The sequence below is a fragment of the Sus scrofa genome, chromosome 4 (genome assembly GCF_054392235.1).
Source record: "Sus scrofa isolate SSC_HxYL_T2T_F1_AM1 chromosome 4, Sscrofa_HxYL_maternal_Yorkshire_Landrace_v2.0, whole genome shotgun sequence".
Classification (NCBI taxonomy): Eukaryota; Metazoa; Chordata; class Mammalia; order Artiodactyla; family Suidae; genus Sus; species Sus scrofa.
The window spans coordinates 115,184,055-115,199,966 of record NC_139386.1 but is presented as its reverse complement, the minus strand read 5'-3'; the positions used below and the strand labels follow the sequence as shown (position 1 = coordinate 115,199,966).

Sequence of the window (15,912 nt, the reverse complement as noted above, 5' to 3'; positions counted from 1 at the left end):
TGAACTTGAGAGGGTGCACGTTGGACTTGGGCGGCTCACGCAGTTCCTGCACTGACCTCGGAGGCAGCTGGGTGAGGAGAGCCCATCTGCCGACCCACGGGCCTCCCACCAGACCCCATTCCTGGGCCATTGTTCCTGTCTGGCACAGAACCCATTCTGGCCACTTCTGCCTCTGCTCAGCCAAGGGGCCAGAGGGTCTCAGGCTGGAGACCAGATGCCCAGGACAGAAGCCTGCTCAGAACCCGGACGCCAGGGCCTCGTTTCCCCACAACTATCCAGGCTGGAGGCTTCCTTGTCTCGTTTTGGCTCCCATGCCCTACTTCTGAGTCCCAGGGCTGTCGCTGCAGACACACCGCTCCCGACAGACACTGGCATCCGAAGGGTGTCTGCCATCCTGCCAGGAAGCTGGTGTCCAGAGCTGGGGCTGCAGGACCGACTCCCAGCCTCCATCCAGCCTGGCCATCCCTTAACCTGGCTCACCTGGCTCACCTGGCCATGCCTCCCAGGCCTCTTTTGAGCACCTGGTGTCACCAACTACAATTGCCAGGCACAGACTTAAGGCAGCAGTCCCTGAATCTGAGGTGCAGGGGTCTGCTGGGGAGGAAGACACAGCTGTGTTACGGGTGTCAACGGGGCACAGTATTTTGGAGAAGCCAGGGGAGGAGCAGGGCTGACTGCAGGTCGGTGGCTCCCTGGACATTTTCTAGTTCTTTCCAAGGCAGATAGCCCCTGCCACCCTTGGATCTGGTCCCACTGCTCTATACTTCCTGCCCGACCCTGAGCCCTGCCACTCCCAACACTTAGCTCTTAATCAGCTCCCTGTGAGTGAGCATAATGGGTTGACTTGTCTAGGAGTCCCAAGGGCATTTGTTGGGAAATGGGCTTAGTATCTAAAATGTCCATGTGACATTCTTACAGCCGAGAAGCTGTTGAGCCCATGTTGGTGACTCTGGGAGAGCCATCAGCCGGGCTCTCAGGCTGCCGGTCCAGTAACTGGCCACTCGGGTTTCAGTACTGGGCCCGAGTCAGATGAAGAAGTTCTGATAATCCACCAGGGAGGAGAGGCAGCCCCTGACTGGGCCTCAGTTACTCCACTGGTTCACACAGCTCGTGCTGCTCTCCAGAACATCCAACCAGCTGTTGGTCGGATTAGAATTGTTCCCTCTTGCTTTTGGCTCCAGCTGATAGCTGGCTTGTGGCTCCCTGGACGTTCTCTAGGTCCCGTTAGTCCCTTTTCTAATGACTGGCTGCATGTGGTTAGTGCTGCCAGCTGGAAGAGCAGGAAGTCAACCACTACACAGTCCGCAGTCTGCCCAGTCCAAGGCCCCACCTGCCAGTTGGATCTCCTTGTGGTGTCCACACCCACGTCAAATCCAAGTTCACTGCTTTGTCTGCTGTAATTCAGTCCCTCTTCTCCTGAAAGGGGCCTGCCTGCCAGGGAACTTGGTTCCCCCAAGACCAGCCTCACTTGGTTTCTTCCCAGCTTTCTTCCCTCTTGGCCCTCTGGACCTCCGTTTGGGTGCCAGCATCTTTAGAGCAGCAGTCATGTGGCTGGTTACACGCCGTCTTCCCTGGCAGGAGCCTGCCTTTAGCTCAGCTCAGAGAAGGGGCTGGTGGACAAGAATCTCCACCCAGGGCCGGCCTCAGCATCCTTATGCCAACAGCTAGACTGAAAGGGTGGCCCGAGCTGCCTGGTTGGAGAACCAGCCTTGGCCTCTCTCGGCGTCACAAGGGGCCCCTTTGATCCTGCGGGATCAGTGCGGCAGCCTCTTTAGAGAGGTTCACAGGCTTCTCCATGCAGACCCAGTGGTGGACTGGCAGGGCCTGCAGGAGCAGGGCTGCTCAGGACAGGGCTTTGCGGACACGTCCTATGTCCTCGCTCACGCATCCCGTTGGATCTTTGCTGCATGGGGGAGGGGCTTCTGCCACTCTGACTGATGACACAGACCTTCAAAGGAACAGACATCCCTGGAGGGAGGGGAAAATTCATCAAAGCCATTCCCAGGGGCCTACCCGCCCATGCTGGGCCCTGCCGGACCCCTCTGGCCCCCAGCTGGGTCTCTCTAGCCGCCATGGTCCCGCCTGAGCCAGGAGCCCCTTTGCTTCTCCACTTAATCCGGCTTAGATGTGAATCCATCTTTTTTTTTTTTCTTATTGTTGCAGCCAAGACAAGTTGATAGCGTTTGGTTTGGTTTGCAGGAAGCTGAGGGGGAAATAGGACTTGGGAACTGGTGGACACGTGGCAGGTTACAGAGCATCAGAATCTGCCCTGTAACCATCCAGCCTGGCTCAGCCACCAGGTCCTGTGCTGTGCCCGCTCCCTGGGCCCAGATGAGGGAGGCAGTTTCCTACTTGGCCCCACACATCCCACCCCCCCACCCCCACCCGGCGCTAATTGGCTTGCAACCAATTTAAAGTTGACCTGGAACAAGCCTTTTCCTCCTTAGCCTCTCCGTGCTGCCCTGGCGGACCTTGAGGAGCTGGTCACGACTGGTTCTGCCTAAGCTCTCTTCCCAGAGCCTCACGCCTGTCCCTTTCTCCAGGATGGAAGAAAACTGAGTCTTCCCCTCTCACCTGCCTCTCTGGTCCCCCACCTGCCGGCGAACTTGTGGAGCAGAGACTACTCCCCACAGTCTAGCGCCAGCGTCTAGCACATTTCTGGTGTGTGAGGAATGTCTGTAGACGCAGGCGTGGATGCAACGTGTATCCCAGCCCCGTTCTGAGCAGCTGAGCCTCCCTGCTCCCTGTGCTCCGGGGAGTCATCTTGCTGAGTTCTGAGCGTTTATAATACCACTCTCTCAAGTTCACAGCACTTTTAGCGCTCAGATACCATGGCTAAATGAACGTCCGACACCATGGCCACGGGCTGAAGCAGGCTCTTTTGTATCGCCTGAAATCACGCAGCCCAGGGTGCAGATGGGCCCCGTGTGGATCTCAGTTGAAGCACCCCCAACCGAGGTGACAGGCCATCAGCCACACCACAGGCAGCGTCGCCACCCGGTCCCCCGCCAGGGAGGGCCCCAAGGGAGGCGGGAACTCCATACCCAGCATCCAGCAGTGCCTGGATTCCTACAGCCCTGGTAGAGTGCCATGGTGGTGTGGGAAAGCAAGCCCCCTTGCAGATCTCAGCTTAGGTTGGCAGTGTGTGTGTGTGTGTGTGTGTGTGTGTGCACGCAAGAGAGTGAGCAACAGCTGGGGGTGCTCACTTGGGGTTCCTACATGCACTGCAGGAATTTAGGGTGCAACATGTATAATACAGAGAAGTGTGTGAAGGTGACTGGCCCCTGCCTGCCAGTCCTGCCCCATCTCTCACCCTCTGCTCCAGTTACACCCCCGCACCCCACCACCCTCCCCCCTCCAGCTACACTGGGTCCCACACTCTCTCACATGGGCTCTGCATGCTGGGCCCTCAGCCAGGACGCCCTCCTTGCCTTTTTCACAGAGGAAGCTCCTACTTCTCCTTCGGATCCACCAAAGGTCCCTCCCTGGTGAAGCTTCTCTGACCTGGCCCCACCTCCTGTGGGAATTGGGAGTTCCCTCCCCGCCATGGTCCAGTTTATGCACCATGCTACATGACAGGTTTGTGTGTATGTGTCTTACTAGCCTCTCTTCCTGCCTCAGCACCTGGCACAGCACCCAGCTCCGGGAGGGCACTCATGTCTGTGCCCAGAGCATGGCTGCCCGGAGTGTGACTTGTGAGGGTGGGGGGATGATTGACAGTCTTCGGGAGGAGGGGGCTCATCTCCAGACCAGGCTCTGGACCCCATCCCAGTCCTGTGTGCCTAGGGCCCAAGGGGGCAGAGGTCTTAGGTCCGCTTGGCTGGCGATGCTGAAGCCGGCCAGGGAGGTCACCAGTGACATCTAGTGGTCACAGCAGGCTGCAGCCCCACAAGGTTTTCCAGAAGGTCCAGAGTGGGTGTGCTCTGGGCTGGGCCTCCCGCCAATGTGACTTCTCCAGGGCTGCAGGACAGCAGTGCAGGGCAGACCTAGGTTGCTGGGTGCCAAGACGGAGGCCTGGAGAGGCTGGGCAGCCCATGATCGGAGAGGGCAGAGGGGATTCCCGAGGCCCCCTGCCATCTCCCGCCCTCCTCCTGCTCCAGCTCCCTCTCCCTGTGCCTACCCAGGCTCGGACCCAGCTGCCTCAGCCTCAGCCCCTTAAGTCCATGTTGGGTGGCCTTGGGGTCCCCACTGGAGCAGTCACAGACCCCCTTTAGTATAGCCACTGAGATGACAAGTGCCAGCCAGTGGATGGGGGGTGAATGATGGGCCTCATTGACCTACCGCACCCCTACTGTGTGGCCAGCACTGTGGAGGGCAGCACAGGGTAGGGGCCACCTAAAGGCCGCCTCACAGGCTGCACAGAGCATCTCTGAGAGACCCCTCCTCAAAGGGGCAGGGGGTCCTGGTCACAGGTACCATCTATGGCACAGGCAGCCCACCTGCCTGCTGGTCAGCGCTCTCTCCTGCGAGCCTCGCAGAGCAAAGCCTGCGCGCAGAAAGTGCTGAAGGCGGGGGCTGCTGCGGGGCAGGGGAGCCACGACCTCAGGCTCCACTCGGGGTCCATGAACAGCTGCCTGGACTCTACTTTCTCCGCCAAGTTTTCCCGTGAACCGTTGCCAGAGATAAGGAGAGGGGACAAGGGACACCGGCCTCCACAGGGTGGCCTGCAGAGGTGTTTATTGTCCTTTTTCTGCAGTAACAATTCCTTCCTGCTTCTTCTCCTCCCCCTCTTTCCTTTCCTGGCACAAGGGTCCGTTTGTCCCTGCTCCCCGCTGCCCCTGGGCCGTTCCTCAGCCCTGCCCCTCACTCCTGCCCCTCTCCCCTAATCCCTGCGGGCGTCTCCCCTTTCTAAGCAGCTCCTGGGCTCAGCCTTCTTGTCCTCCACCCCCTCCGCTCACCGCTGTTTCTGCGGCTCCATCTGCCTTTCTTCTGTTTGCTTTGTGGTTTGTCTCCATCCGTGTTTCCTCCCCTGGAAGGTCAGCCGGGCATTATGAAGGTACAATAACAACTCGATAACTTGCCCAGAGAGTGATGTGGGCAGACGCAAAAGGTACCCTCTTTGTGAGGCTTTGGCACAGCCCCAGGCAGTGGTTGCAGATTAGCCAAAGCCCAGAGCACCTCCCTTGCCAGCTGTCAACATCAGCCAGCATCTCCTGGCCCCTTCCTCCCCTTGACCTGCTAGGTCTGCAGAGGCAGCTCTGCCCGCCTACCTGTGCAAGCAGGGAGTTCAGCCCACCTGTGGGGAGTCACATGTGGGCATGAATCTTGGTGCAGTGGGGTCTTTCCTAACAGTTGGGGTGACAGAGCCCACATTTACAAGTTTTTATATATACACACTGAATTTATAAATTCAGTGTCTTTATGGGTCAGACACTGCTAGGTCCTGGGGGCATGGCCTGCCGCATGTGGTCTTACAAAAGAGGAGAGGCACTACTAGACAGGGGATGCTCGAGGCTCGAGGAGCAGGCTGCTCAAGGCAGCCCCAAGCCAGCAGCTGGACATTTGGCTTTTTTTTTTCTTTTTCTTTTGGCCGCCCTGAGGCATACGGTGTTCCCAGGCCAGGGATCAGATCTGACCTGCAGTTGCGACCTATGCCACAGCTAAAGTAATGCCAGATCCTTTAACCTACTCTGCTGGGTCAGGGATCGAACCTGTGTCCTGGTGCTGCAGAGATGCCACTGATCCTATTGTGCCACAACGGAAGCTCTTGGATATTTGGCTTTTATGCTACGGAGTTCACGCCTTCTGTGTTTCACGGTCCAGAAGTCCAAGGCCAAGGGCTCCAGGCACCCAAATGTTTGTAGCCCTGTCCCAGAGTTCCCTACCCCACCCCCCTCTTCCCCTCCTGCAGACTCCATGCTGGTTTCCCAGGGACACGATCGCACGCACGTATAGTTGTTTGCAAGGGGGGTTGGGACCCACCACTGACCAGCATTCTCTCTGTTCATGTTTCTTCCTGTCCCTCAAGTCATAAAACCCACTCATTCCCGCTAATCTCCCCCCTAATTGTGGCGCTTGTTGTCTGATTGCATGCTGATTACACAACTCCATTTTCTCATGCTAATTACATAATGAAGAAAAGCAATTGCCTAGGAAAAATTATAAAAATTTCCAAGCTGCAAATATGATTTGAGAGTGCAGCAAGGTGCCTCCACAGTCCCCCTAGGGAGAGCAATGGAGACCCCAACACAGGGGCAGGGGTCAGCCGTGAGCCCTGGGACACTGCTAATTCTGAAGCGTCTGTCCTCACGGCCCACTAGGACACAGGACTCTCTAGACTAAGAATCCTGATTTGGAGAGCATGACCAAGTAGCTCTCGCCCTCAAAGCCTGTATCACAGAGGTGCCAGCCTGCAAGTGGCCACTAGCTTTAGAGAGACGGAGCCTGAGCTGTGGCTCTCACCTGCTTAAGAAGCCCAGGCCCAACATCTGTTTCCCAGAGGCTGCCAGTGTCCAGGGCAGATGATCTGAGGAGGGCAGGCTGGAGGCAGGTGGCTGCTTCTCATCTTCCTCCATGCTCAGGGCTCTGGCCCCTGCCCCTTTGCTCAGCTGTCGCAGAGCCTGAGATTGCAAGCCACTGCCCTCCCCATTCCACGACTTCCTTTCATCTCCTGCAGAAGGGAACGCCAACCCTGGCCCCCAGGAAGCCTTCCTAGAGTAGTTCTGCTCCCGGAGTCTCCCATCCCCGGATCCTGTCCATCGCACAGTTTGTCCACAATAAGGTCCTCCCCTGGAGAGTCTGGAAACTCCCACATGGCCACGGAGAGACCTCATCCATCCTCTGCTCCCTCAGCACAGACAGCGCCCTGCCATCATGCAGCCCACAGGGCCCCCGCACACTGTATGCACATTTGCAAATTCTATCTTATTTCAAATCCGCCAAGGGAGTTGCCTATTGAAAGCATACTATAGAAGATCCTTTGGTAAAGACTGGAATCACTTTGAGATTTATTTTTTATGTAATTTCAGATTTTCATCTCTCCATGGGAAAAGGAGAGGCTGCAGGCAGGTTCACAGCCTTCCGCAGCCTGCCGCACTGGACCCTGAATCCTCCTGCATGGCTCAGTGTGTTGAAATTTTAACTTCTTCATTCAACAGACGTCATGTGAGGCCCCTGATGTACCAGGCTCTATGCCCTGGAGGCGGGGATACGAAGACAGATGAGACGCATTCCCTGCTTCTTGGAGTCAGTGATGGAGACCCAGACACGTGCAGGTGCCTCAACACAGGTACCGTTCAAGGGGAGTAATGGTTGCACAGAGGGAGGTGGGATTACCTCCCCCCAGGACTGGGGAAAGCAGGGAAGGCTTCACGGAGGAGGAAGTTTTTCACTAGCATTTTGAAGGGTGAGTTGAAGAGTTCAAATGAAACAGGCAGGAAGAGGGAATGACAGGTGGGTGTGGCGGGCACGGAGGGTGCAAAGTGGGGACTGCTGGGTGGAAGCAGGGCCAGGTTGAGATGCCCTTGGATGCCAGGCTGAGGAGCTGCTTCTGAGTCCAAGAGTAAATGGATGAAGCTGGCTGGTGTCACTCGGAGGAGTGGCTCTTTGGCCGTGGCAGGAATGGAGTTGAGGGGGCAGGGCTGGAAGGAGGCGATGCACTGAGTGTTCCGAGCCACAGGCTGGAGGGAGGGGAGAGTCTGAGCGGGGCTGTGGGTCAGTGGAGATGCAGAGGAGGGGTGGGTTTTGGAGGCGTTTTCAAGGAAGAACAGAAATAATATGAGGGCTCATTTGGTCCAGGAAGGGAGAGGAGGAGGGAAGCGGGGGAGGGGCAGCTGATTGGGCAGCAGCACCCTGGGCGGTGAGAAAAGGCAGGATTCCTGAATTTGCTTTGTTTCTTTTCTTTTTCTTCTTCTTTTTTTTTTTTTTTTTTTTTGCTTTTTAGGGCTGTACTCACGGCATATGGAGGTTCCCAGGCTAGGGGCTGAATCAGAGCTACATCTGTTGGCCTACACCACAGCCACAGCAACACAGGATCCAAGCCGCATCTGTGACCTACACCACGGCTCACAGCAACACCAGATCCTTAATCTACTGAGGCAGGCCAGGCATCGAACCCTCAACCTCATGGTTCCTAGTTGGATTCATTTCTGCTGCACCACGACGGGAACTCCTGCACTTTGTTTCTTTATGGGTTAGAATCTGCGTCACCTGCTGAGGGTGAGAACATGAGGGTAGGAGTAGCGGGGAGGAGGACCAGCTGAGTTTGTGGCATCCTGGGTGTTTTCTTCTGCTGCCTGAGGCTGCCAGGGCCAGAAGAGGGATGAAGATCGGAGTGCCCGGGGGGGAATCGGGCTTGCGTGCTGTGAGAGGCAAAAGTCCAGGGATGTCAGCAGTGATATCAATCAAGGCTAGAGTGAAGGGAAGGAAAGGAGGAGGGCGAGGGGAGGGCGGAGAGGACCTGGTGCTTGCTGAGCGCAGCCATGGGGCGGGGAGAATTGGGCGAGGCGAGGGCACGCCTGACCGGATCCGCCCTCCAGCTCTGGGGCGTCTGCCAGGCCTTCACGCTCGCTAGTTTCTGAAATGAAATGATTACCTTCCTCATGGGCTTAAAGGTGCCAACACGTACAAAGGGCTTGGCCCAGGAGACCTTCAAGGTGAACTGAAAACTGCCGAGACCACAGAAGTTGCTAGCACGGCAGCGGCCCCGTCAGGTTCCTTTCTTATTGGCCTTGGAGCCCCAGGCGCCAGCGTCATGCCTGGCACACAGAGGACACTGAGCAGATGTTGAGGAGGCAGGACCCGGTAGCGGTAAAGGCATGAGCTGTCTGGCCTGCTGGCCGTGCCATGAAGCCCAGCTCCATTGCCTCCTCTGGCAGATGAAGGGAAGGACAGGACCTGCCTCCAAGGTTGGGAGCACTCACTCAGGCTGAGCTGGTGCAGCAGACCCTGCTGGTGGCCCAGCCCCAGCCCCTCAGGGCTCCCTTTCCTTAAGAAGGGAAAGCTGTGGCTGCCAGCACCTGCAGGTCTCTGCCACTGGTCTTCTCTGGTCACCGGCACGTGCTCAGCATGCAGTCAGACCACAAGTGCTGTGGAGTTAGTACCCCACTGACCTCAAGCACAGGGATCCAGCTTCGTTGCTTCCCTGGAGGCATGGCAGGTGTATTCCTTGCAGCCTCCCAGAGTGGCTCCCAGCTCTGGGACTGAGGGCTCCCAGCTGAGCACAGAGGCAGTCTGCTCATTGGCACGGTGTGGGCTGCCCTCCCTCGTCTTGTTTCCTCGCCCGCCTGCCTCCTGGGGTCACCTCCCAACCAAATATATGCATGGGGATCCCTATCTCCGGGTCTGTGTCTGGGAAACCCAATCCAGGAGAGCGTGTCGAGTGCATGACAGAAGGAAGACACTTGATAAATGGGAGCAGAAGGTATCTTCTATGATGTGATCTCTCCTTGGGGACAGGTCCTGGCAAAGAGGGTACCCAGTACACAGTGCTGAAGTGTCGACACGGACATGTTCCCTTCTGCAACTCTGTTCTTTGGGCCCTCCTCTTCCTCTTCCTGCTCTCCTTTCTCCCAGTCCTGTGTCGTCTCTCCTGGTCCTCCTTTCCTCCTGTTCTCTCCTTCTTTCTGCTCTCAAGGTGGAAGGATGCTCTGTGTCCAAAATGCCCCTCTAACTTCCCTCAAGTCCTACTCTGGAAATGAGCCAATCAGCAGGCAGCATTGTGACATCACCACGCATCAGCCAATGGCTGCTCTCCAGGGCTGGGCCCTTGGCCTCCTGGGACCACCGCCCTCCATTGATAAGGAGAAGCCACCTTCTCCTGCAGAGCCCCCAACCCTCAGGGCAGCTGTCAGAGCATGGATCCCTCCTGATTCTGCTCTCGGCCTGATGTTCCTCACGGTCAAGCAGCTCCTGGGCCGGAGATGCAGCCTAAAGGTGTCAGGGCAAGAGAGTGTGGCCATGCTGAAGAAGCTGGTGTCAGAGCGGCTGCAGGTGCCCGAGGAGCAGCAGCACCTGCTCTTCCGCGGCCAGCTTTTGGCGGATGATAAGCGCCTCTCCGACTACTGCATCGGGCCCAATTCCTCCATCAATGTCATCATGAGGCCCTTGGAGAAGACAGAGCCTAAGGAGGCCCACCAGTCCCAGCCCCTGTGGCACCATCTGGGCCAGGTCCTAGCCAAACACTTCAGGCCCCCGGATGCCCAGGCTGTGCTGCAGCTGCTGAGACAGGAGCACGAGGAGCGCCTGCAGAGGATAAGCCTGGGGCACCTGGAGCAGCTGGCACAGTATCTCCTGACCAAGGAGCCGCTAGTGGAGCCCACTGGGGAGAGGGAGCCTGAGGCTCAGAGCTCCCAAAACAAGGAGGAGGAGGTGGTGGAGGAGGAGGAGGAGGAGGAAGAGGGGGAAGAGGTTGATCAGTAAACCGACCATCCTACTCATTTGCACACTCGAATTCGCCCAGCCTCATCCTTAAGGGTTCCCTGGTGACTCCCCACTAGATCCTGCTGATGTAGCTGCATCTTCACCCCTCTTTGAAATTTCAAAGCAGGCATTCCTGTCGTGACTTAGTGGTAACAAACCCGACTAGTATCCATGGGGACCCAGGTTCGATCCCTGCCCTCGCTCAGTGGGTTAAGGATCGGGCATTGCCTGTGAGCTTTCAGCTCAGATCTTGGTGTTGCACCTGTGGCGAGCAGCTGTAGCTCTGGTTTGACCCCTAGCCTGGAATTTCCATATGCTGTGGGTGCAGCCCCAAAGTGTCCCCCCAAGAAACAAAAACAATAGAAAAAGAAATTTCAAAGCAGCTGGATGGATTCTGGTCCCCTCTGCCCTCTCTCGGGCCTGTGGTTTCCCCTCTGAAAAGCAGAATGTTTCTATCTGCATCCCCTAGAAGGGGTTCTGATCACCCCAGGGGAAGCCTGAATGGGCCATCAATGGCTGCCTCCCATCATACGCTGGGCACTGCCTCCTGGGGTGGGCAGCTTTGCCCCCAGAAGCTCAGGCTGTCAGCCCACCTCCAGACTCTGAGTCTCCATGGCTCTAGACAGGCCCTCTTTCTCCTGGGGAACAGAAAGGCAGACCATGTGAGTGCACTTCTGTCCCCGTGGCACCCACCCTCAGCCCCCCGACATCCAAAGGGAGAGGGACGCTGGCCCCTGCCCACTGGGTGAGGCTGTCCCTGCTGTCTGCCTGCTTGTGCTTCCACAGCTCAAGGGACAGGGACAGCGGAGGTAGGAGTCAGGGGTAAGCACCTACTGTGTGCCAGGCCGGGAGCTCTCAGGGAGACACACACACAGACCAGGAAGAGCAGGAAGCTGATAGGCAGAAAAGGTGGTTTGCATTGTCACATGTGAACTCCCCCTGTGCCACTCCCTGCCCCAAGTCTCACCAATCACCAGATCTCATTGAGTCCCCCTTTCCTGCCCAGCACGGCCCAGGCTCCTTGGGAGCAAAATGGTACCAGCCGGACCCTTGCCCTCACAGATCGTGCAGCCTAGATGGAGAGAGTGGGCATACACGTGACAAGTAAAACAGCACCACAAAACCGGAGCACAGCCCGTATGACTGAAGTGCCCAGGTGCCAGTCACCAGCTCGAGGGACCCTGGGCTTAGTGTGCAACGGCCAGTCTCCACAGACTACAGGAAAACCAGGCCTCCTCCTCTAGTTTCTTTTTTTTTTTTTCTTTTTTGGGGCCACATTGGCTGCATATGGAAGTTCCCAGGTTGGGGTGGAATCCTAGCCAAAGTTGTAGCAACGCCAGATCCTTAACCCACTGAACCACAGCGGGAACTCTGCTCTCCTCTATTCTTGATGTGTGTCCCTTGCCAAGGGCTGAGGATCACCCTGTGTGTGAGAGGGGCAGGGAGCTCACTGAGAGCCTGGTTCCCCCAAATCCCACAAGAGCTGTAACCGCAGTTGTAGGTGATGGAGAGAGAGGGAAGGGGATGGAGGCGTAGTCTAGAAGGGCATAGCAGGGCCCAGTTCCCCGGGAAGCATCCTGCCCTCGGCTTATGGGGCCCAGCATCCTTATGGACCCAGCATCCTTATGCGGTCCAGCATCCTCATGCAGCCCAGCATCCTTATGGGCCTAGTAGCCTTATGGAGCCCAGCATCCCTATGGGCCCAGCCTCCCTATGGGCCCAGCGTCCTTATGGGGCCCAGCATCCTATTGGTTGGGGCACAGTATAGCAGTATAGTTGTTTGTGAGGATAAGATAGTGACAATTGTGTAATTGAGGGCAGTGTCTTCTAGGGGAGAGGACAGCGGCAGGGAGAGACCCCTGAAACCGTGTCTCTGCCTCTGTGAGGCAGTTGTCTTATAGCGGCTGTCCCCCGTCCCAGAGCAAGAGACACCCCACTCTGTATGGCCCTCTCCTTCACCAGTGCCCCAGCCCCGGCCCCTGCCAGCTTAATGGAGAGGAAAGTCGGGGCCTGGGGACATGAATGGCCTCTCCCGGGGCACCGCACCCTCAGTATGGGTGGCTGTGGGCAGCCAGCACCCACAGGGGAGTCCTTGCCCCCTGGTTCCTGTCCGGGTCTCACTCCTGCTCCCAGGTCCCCCATCCTCTGGAGGAGAGCCCTCCTGATGGCTCTGTGTGTGTTTGTGCTGGGGCTGCACCGTTTATCAAGGGGGTACTGGCTCCCCAGATGCAAAGAGAATAGTTTACGTTAGGGGAACTAGTAGCCCAGTTCCCAGGAAATCTGTGAGTGATAAAAATAAGTGGGCCGTTATATTCCTTTTGCTGAGAAACTCTGGCACAAGGGGCGGGAAGAGAAGCCTTTGTTTTCTCCTTGCTAGTGGGAGTGTCAGCGCTGCTGGGAGCAGCCATCGCCACTGCTTGTCCCCAGGGCTGCAGGGGGGGGCAACTCGAAGCCCAAAATGGGAGGAAGGAGAGTTGTCCTGCCCTTCTGAGCCCATGATTGCTGTCCCTGCCCTTCCCGAGGGGCCCCTGCTCCGGCCCCTCCCCCACAAAGCTGAGCCTGGGACAGGACACACTACCCCTTGGACCCAAACAAGAACTCACTTCCGGAGTTCCCGTCGTGGCGCAGTGGTTAACGAATCCGACTAGGAACCATGAGGTCGCGGGTTCGGTCCCTGCCCTTGCTCAGTGGGTTAACGATCCGGCGTTGCCGTGAGCTGTGGTGTAGGTTGCAGACGCGGCTCGGATCCCGCGTTGCTGTGGCTCTGGCGTAGGCCGGTGGCTACAGCTCCGATTGGACCCCTAGCCTGGGAACCTCCATATGCCGCGGGAGCGGCCCAAGAAATAGCAACAACAACAACAGCAGCAAAAAGACAAAAGCAAAAAAAAAAAAAAAAAAAAAAAAAAAGAACTCACTTCCTGTTGTCACCTCTCATTTTACTCAGGGCTGCGTTTCTCACTGGGGTCGGGGCGGGGGGGTGTCTCAGGCTTTGTCCTCTGATGATAGACTTTTAGGTATTAGGGAGTGTGGGGAGCCTGGAGGCTGAGCATCCCCTCATACTCTGGGGATGGGTTAGAATCCTGTCCTGTGCGGAGATGCCTAGCTCCTGGGCTGCCTGCCTGGAGCGCCTTTCCTGTCCCAGCCTCCCCTTATTTCCAAGGGGGAGTTTAAACTGTGCAGGCAAACCAGCTGTAAGGCTCCCTGTCCCCTCCTCTGCCATCACCCCTTGAGGGATGGGGGGGACAGGAAGGCACTCTTTTTAAACCTCAGCCTTGGGCGTGTGGCTCTGCCACTTAATTCCCCGCAGCACCTCTTTCATGTGTACCATGAAAGGACACACAGGGCCCTACAGGTAGCTACTTTGCTCAAGTAGGAGGCATCTCAGGACGGCCCCTGAATCTAGGTTTCCTGCTTTGTGTTCTGACCCACAGAGAAATCTGGCTTTTCCTCCTGGCCCTTTCCTGCATCACTGCAGGCTGACCCCCCCCTGGCCCCCGTTCCCTGGTAAAATCCATCTTTCTGGTGGAAACACCCACAGCACCCTGGTTTGTGTGCTGTTTCCAAAGTCCTTTAACCTTCCATGAGTAAAGATTGCTGGTGGTCCTACTATGTGTCAGGCTTTGTGTTAGGGACTTAGGTTGGTCAACAAGGAGCCCTGTCTCCCGAGAAGGTGGTTTGGAGAGACGCGCGCCTCCTGCTGTCCCTCGTTGCATGGTGCAGCAGAGGGGCTCTGGGAAGTCCTGCCACAGCCCAGGCTTGAGATGTGGGGGTGTGTAGGTAGCTCACCACATGGTTTTTACCCATAGCCCTGAATGATGGGGCGGGGAATGGCCTGTCAGGGTGAAAATTCTTGTAGATGTTGGAGAAGGAGGGGGCTTACACTGTTCCAAGGACTTCAGAGACCCCGGGTGCCTGAGGCTATAGTTAGAAGCAAGTCACAGCCCCTGCACACGTTCAGAGGAGGGGATCTCACAAAAGCCTGAGCACCAGTGAAGGATAGGAAAGGGGGGCAGTTGAAGGGCACCTGAGGGACTTTTCCTGACACCCAGGGGTCCACCTGTCACACTTGGAGAACTGTTGCTTGGCTCAGTACACCCCTCATCTGACCTGGCTGGGGACCTCATGACAGCCAGAGCACACCTGCAAACACGCAGACATCCAACACCTCCCTCCCATGGGGTGGGGTCTACAGCAGCAGAGCCAGGTTTGCAGAAATAAGCTTCAGGCTCTGTGCCACTTGCGGTGTCTGGGTCCACCTCTGGCCTTTGGGGGTTCAGGCTCCTGGAGCTCAGGCAGCCCAGCCAGAAGATCCCACACAACAAATGCAAGGATTGAAAGGGAAGGCTTTGCGGAGCCGAGCCCAGGAAGTGCCAGGGCTGCAGGAAGAGGTGGCCTGGACCAACTCTGCTCTGTTCAAGTGATGCCTCGTAGTCAGGACCCCGGTGTCACAGGACACGTAGGGACATGAAGCTGGGCATGTGGTGCACATGGCTGTGCTGGGTGGCAGTTGGCTTTGCAAGGGGGCCATACACGTACGTGAGCATCAACTCACATCTGAGGACAGGGGCCCCTTCTCTGTATGCGCTCTCCTAGGTGGCAAGCTGGCTTCATCTTAGCCCCGGGGATCACCCTGCCTGTGCTCTGAGCTGGGCCTGGGTGGCCACCAGCCTGTGGCAGAGGAGTGACTGGAGGACAAGCTGCCCTGTGTTTGGGTCCTTCTGCCCGGCTGCTTGGGCAGAAGGCTGAGGCGAGAAAGCTGCAAAGCCAGGTCCTGAACCCCCGGAGCAGATGATATTCCTGCCAGCTGGCTACCCCCTCCTCCCCTCTCGGGTCACTCCCCCCTCTCCCTGTCCTTCCTGCCCCTCTTCTCCAGCCTTTCCCTCCTGTTCTCTCCGGCGCGTTTGGGGGGCGATTTGGGTCTTGTGTAGACATCTGGGCGCCTCCTTTGAGCCCGTTCTCTCTCTAATCCTCATGTTTCTCTCTCCACCCGCCCTGACCACCTTCTCTCCCCCCAGTCATCTCATCTGTAGTTGCCGTTCTGTTAGAGTGACCGTACCATCACGTCTCCCTGTCCCCCTGGGATCCTGTCTCTTGTATTCTTTTTTTTTTTTTTTGTCTTTTTGCTATTTCTTGGGCCGCTCCCGCGGCATATGGAGGTTCCCAGGCTAGGGGTCTAATCGGAGCTGTAGCCACCAGCCTACGCCTACGATCGTTAACCCACTGAGCAAGGGCAGGGACCAAACCCGCAACCACATGGTTCCTAGTCGGATTCGCTAACCACTGCACCACGACGGGAACTCCGTGTCTCTTGTATTCTTATATCTACCAACTCACCCAGTAGGCAGGCAGAGACAGGGGCCCAGAATCCACTGCCTTTGACAGTGTCCCCGACCTCCGCGCCACCTGTGCACACAGGCAATGATACGGATTCCCAGGCACATCTACCCAGCCCGGTGCCTGGTGCCCAGCTGTGATGGAGAATGACCTCATTGCGTGCACGCATCTTTTTTGTGGATATAAACCCCCAAACAGATGCCCACGCAGAGAAGGGGC

General features: G+C 57.2%; 1 protein-coding gene across 1 annotated transcript; it reads left to right on the top strand.

Annotated features, from left to right (window-relative positions):
- Nucleotides 1-9,733: 9,733 nt before the first annotated feature.
- Nucleotides 9,734-11,667, top strand: UBL4B (ubiquitin like 4B). Its single transcript, NM_001435212.1, has one exon. It carries the CDS (start codon nucleotides 9,826-9,828, stop codon nucleotides 10,357-10,359), a length of 534 nt encoding a protein of 177 aa, NP_001422141.1. The 5' UTR covers nucleotides 9,734-9,825; the 3' UTR covers nucleotides 10,360-11,667.
- The last annotated feature ends 4,245 nt before the right edge of the window (nucleotides 11,668-15,912 follow it).